This window comes from Neltuma alba, unplaced genomic scaffold (genome assembly GCF_004799145.2).
Source record: "Neltuma alba isolate B1F8T4 unplaced genomic scaffold, ASM479914v2 tig00010505_pilon, whole genome shotgun sequence".
Taxonomy (NCBI): domain Eukaryota; kingdom Viridiplantae; phylum Streptophyta; class Magnoliopsida; order Fabales; family Fabaceae; genus Neltuma; species Neltuma alba.
Window position 1 is genome coordinate 451,969 of NW_021635382.1, and position 5,176 is coordinate 457,144.

General features: G+C 31.1%; 1 protein-coding gene across 1 annotated transcript; it reads right to left on the minus strand.

Annotated features, from left to right (window-relative positions):
• Positions 1–3,867: 3,867 nt before the first annotated feature.
• On the minus strand, positions 3,868–4,545 carry LOC114756792 (pectinesterase inhibitor 9-like). The gene has a single exon (XM_028945737.1). The coding sequence runs from the start codon at positions 4,543–4,545 to the stop codon at positions 3,868–3,870; it is 678 nt and encodes a 225-aa protein (XP_028801570.1).
• Between the last annotated feature and the right edge of the window lie 631 nt (positions 4,546–5,176).

Genomic DNA, 5,176 nt, shown 5'->3' on the forward strand with positions numbered 1-5,176 from the left:
CACTTTTTCTCATTTATTGTTTCTCTCACTTATCATGTTTATAAGTAAGGCCATACGTGTGTTATCAAAAAAAAAAAAAAAAGGGCACATGTGAAAGAAGAAGCACATTTCTTATCTATTTATTGTTTTTGATTAAATTTAAATGTATTTTTGTTAAATCCAAATTGGTTATGCGAAGCTTATTAAAAGAACTAGAGGGAATATCAAATATTTGCCTATATTTATTTGACAATCAAGATAATAACTATCAAAATTAGTCCTTGCTCGACCTATGCCTTTATTTGCTTGATACTTTTCTATTTAACTGGCAAGTACTAAGAGTTGTCATTGCGTAGAGTTTTAGTTCTGATCCACTGTTATAATAGTTAATAGAATATTCACTTGACTTGATTAATTAACCTCTCATTGGCATTTAGTGAAGGTGTGCATTCAATCAAAACCCTTTAGAGGAATACAGCGTAGATTATGCTTGCTCACTATACATTATAGTGTTTAGCTTAGTTTTAATTTAGGTGCATGAGCGATAGTCCATATCAAAAGCATTGATGAAATACAACACATAAAACATTATTGTCTATCCAAACCTCACACTTAAACTCTACTTTCCTATTACTTAACCTTTAATTCTTATTCTTACATTTTGGATTTTTGATCCAAGGACTTTAAATTTAATTCCACATGCTATTCCTATAATTTTGCATGCAAAATTTATTTCCAATATTGGATTTTGCAAAAACAAATCGTATCCCCACTACCTCTCTTGGCCCAAAGGTAGGGCTTACTATCTCATGTCTTTAAGATAAGACCTGGTTAACTAATTTGGGGGGATTTAAAAAGTTAAATAAATTACTTTAAAGTACTATGTTCATTGTTTTTCTCCAAATTAATGTGTTCAACTTATAAACTGATATATAATCTAATAATATATACAAGTATTTTAAGGAGATCATATAACATATACTATGATTAAGTAATTTTTTAGCTTTCTTAATTTTCTCAAATTAACTAGGTCTTATATTAAAGACCGGATGTAGTATTAGATATAAATGCTAATTTATTTTCCAACTCATTGGTGTATTGTTTACATTTTTAAACACTAAATTTCATTCTAAACTTATTGGAAGTATGAAATTAAGCAAATTTCATCTAACTTGTTCATCTACCTATTCTTGATTGAAAATAGGAAAAATTGTAAAATAATGTGGACTTTTTTCCCGTCCAATTTAACACTTGATTTGATGTTATTAACCTCCTAGTATTTGTTTAATCATCAAATCATAATTCTAAACAATTTTACAGAATTTCCAAACAACAAGGACACAACAACTACTTAATAACTTCCTTGTTCCCTTTGTTTCTCACTCTAATTCCTCCTTTTTCTCTCTCCTCCTCTTTTGAACAACCCTTTTAAGAGAGGTTAAAACAAGCTCCAAACAAGAAAACAAAGCTTAGATGGTTATTTAGAGATAGGGAATTATCTACTACAAGTTGTTCTTCCTTTTCCCCTTTCCCATTTCGTATTCCTCTCCTTCACATTCTCTCTTTGTTTTTCTGCTGAAAATGACTAAAATTAAAGGAAGATGAAGGGATAAGGGAAATTATTAAAGTAGTACAATATATTTAATATTTTAATAATACCATGAATTCTTAACCACACTTTTTTCTTCTTGAATTTGGTTCAAATAATTTTTAATAGAGAAAATTCCATATAAATACCATTTGAATTTTAAGATTCCAAATTAGCCATTCTAATTTCGCAAAGGACACATAAATCTACAGGTATTAAATTTGGATTCTCAAGTTCTGATAAATTACCTCCATGCCCTTTCAATCATTCCTTTTTTGTCTTCTTCCTCCCCTATAGGTTTCTTGGCAGAAAGCTGAAACTCCTACTACCCTCTCTCTCTTCCCCTCGAACGTGCAATCAAACTCTGATTGCAAGAAAGCGAGCAAAGTATTTGTGTTAACGACACTACTAAAGTTGTGAAAATGGCTTTAATAATGCAAAAGAATATAATTAGCTATTAATGGTGTTGCTAAAGTAGTGAAAATGGCTAGAGGTGCAATTTCATTGCAAGTGTGTGAAATGACCTAAATAATGACCTCCTTATTGAATTTTCCCTAAGTTTTGAAATAACTAAGAACAACTGTAAATGACATTACCAAAGTTGTCAAAATTGTTAGAGGTGTTGTCAATTTTATTGTAAGTGTAGAAAATAGCTTAATGACGCCCTGATTGAATTCCCTCTAAGTTTTGAAATGATTAAAAACAATTATAAATGACATTACCAAAGTTGTGAAAATGGATGGAGGTGTTGTTAATTTTGTTGCAAGTGTAGAAGATAACTTAAATAATGACTCTTTGATTGAATTTCCCCTAAGTTTTGAAATAATTAAAAACAATTGTAAATGAGATTACCGAAATTGTGAAAATAATTAGGGATGTTGTTAATATCATTGCAAGCACATGAAATGACTTAAATAATGACTTTTTGATTGAATTCCTCCTAAGTTTTGAAATGATTAAAAACATTTGTAAATGTTGTTATCAAAGTTATCAGATTACCTAGAGATTTTGTCAGTTTCATTACCAAAGAAGACAAAATCGGAATGAGAGAAAGGGCATGTAAGCAATTTATCACTATTTGTAAATCCTAATTTAATACTTCTATACTTATTTATCTTTTGTAAAATTAGAATGACTATTTGAGATTTTAAAATCAAATGACATTTGTATCATTTTATGGGATTTTCCCTTTTTAATCATTTCCCCTTGTAATCAGACCTCTCGACATGCCCTTCTTTTATTGGCCCTTGGCTTGATTTATTTGAAGTTTTAGGGCTAATGGTAAGAGATCTTGGTAATTTCTTGACACATATGGAATTTCATAATTAATTCCTCTCACAAAAAACTTAGATAACTCATCAGGAATTCATTATTCTCATAAAAGAATTTTCCTAAAATTCTAGAGTCCAAATTTGGACTCTTACTTCTATTCGTTGAGTTTTTTTTTTCAAATTATACTAATTAAGCCCAAAAAATAGTTTTAAGCTTGGAAGTTATTTTTTTAAAATAATTCCATGAATAAAAAAATTATTCTCCATATTTCTTCCATTTTTTTTGGCTCACTACATAATTTTTAATTATCTATTTTGGCTAAATTTCACCTTAATTAGCCACAAACAAACTTTTATTTCTCTAAATTCTACTTTATTGCTTGTTGAGGGATACCTAGCCTAGATATTCTTTTTTGGCTGCAAATATATTTCAGAAACACCTGAACTATTTTTCTTGAATTTATAAAATTTTCCTAAATTTTTATGTATATTAGCTGTAATTACTCTGCTGCTCAAAACTTTTCAAGATTTTGCGCCATCATGACTTTTCCTCTCAAATTTCCTTAGATTGACTTCTAATATCTATTTTAGCCCATAGATGCTATAAAATTTCCCTGTTTAGTCAATATTCAAAATACTATACATGATAAAGGATTAAAGGGCATGTAAATGATTTTGGTTCATAATTTAATTATATATTAGTTCCTACTGCAACTTCATTTATACACCAACCAAATAATAAAATATGTGTATGATCATTCTAGAGAAAACAAGTAATCTTGTAAGTTCGATCGATCTTCAAAAGACTGTTGAAATTACAAATACCGAAAAACATGTGGTGCTTTTCCATTTAAAGAGATGCAGTTTTTTTAATAGACATGTAATATGAGAAACTAAAGATCCTTTTTTAATTATAAAATTATAAAAATAGAAAGACTAAATATAGACAAAGATAACAATAACAAAGCCGCCCTTGAAAAAACATGCATGATTTACATTAACAAACAAAGGCCAATTTCCTTTCATCATTCAAGGTCTCTTATTGGCTTGTGCTGCTGCTTGGTACTTGGCTGCATATTTGTGAAATATGGCAAGTGCATTACTGGTGACTTGAGCAACGTTCAAGACCTTACCCCTTATTGTAGCCTTCATCTTACTCATCCTATGACCTGGGAAGTAATCCACACAAGTTCTCGCATCAGTAAGGGCAGTGCTCACCCACGTCTCGACATTACTTATGTGCCACAAGACGCCATCATTGATCAAAGTGTTTGGGATCTTATTCAACCGCTCAAGCTCTTTTATTGAAAACCCAAGCTGGTCCACACTATCATTGATCTGCTTCAAGCAATCTTGCAGAACTACATAGTCTCTACGATTGTTACTGTTCTTGAGGGCCTTGAATTGTTTCCCCACTTGGAGCAAGTAATCTCTTGTGTATAGTGCTCGTGAGAAACTCACAGATAAAGCCACATGAGCCAAGTGTTGTGGGCTTTGAATATTTGATTTGGCAAATTTATATAAGCAGCGAAGGCACAGATTTGGGTACAAAGTGGTTTGACAAGAGGCTTTTATGTAAACGATGGTTTGAGGATTATATCGACGTTGAGGTCTGTTGATTGATGGCTTAGCCGCAGCATCCATTGAGAAGAGAGATAAGAGGAGAATCATCACTAGCAACAATGTGAGGTTGACGAGTTGTGCCATCTTTCTCCGTTGATTGTTGAAGCCTACAATATTAGCTCTCTCTCTCTCTCTCTCTCTATATATATATATATATATATTCTACGAGGGAGGTGGGGTGAAGAGGGAATTTCAAAGTTCCAAAGAAGGTTGTAGTTGGAGAAAAGGCAAGAAGCTAGGGTGATTAAATAGAAGTTCGGGGATGGTGCATGCATCTTCTAGACCGTCCAAATGATATCTTATCAATGGTCCAGCTTTCGATTTAATTTTTAAATTTTTTTGATGCTAGAATAATGATTTTAAGATAACATAATGATATCATACATATTATATTACATGTTATGCTTTGTTTAAGACAAACCATCTAAGTGGCGTTTAAAATAAGTGTTTACCATGTAATTAATCTACTGGGAGAATTAAAGATAACATTTGCATTAATTTGAAGCAAGGATTAAATTACATTAGATTAAATAATTACGTACGTGGCAATCCTTATAACAATTGGATCCAATCTCTATAAAGTCTTGATTTTAGAGAGAAAGAAATCAGCTGTTTTAATTCCTATATGGTCTCATGGCATGTGCATTAAGAGCCCTTTAAGATTTAATTAATCTACAGGATTTGTAATAATATATAGAGGGCGTCATTCCTAGAT

Coding starts and splice junctions, on each gene's coding strand:
- LOC114756792 (XM_028945737.1), bottom strand. CDS start 4,545: ATGGCACAACTCGTCAACCTCACATTGTTGCTAGTGATGATTCTCCTC.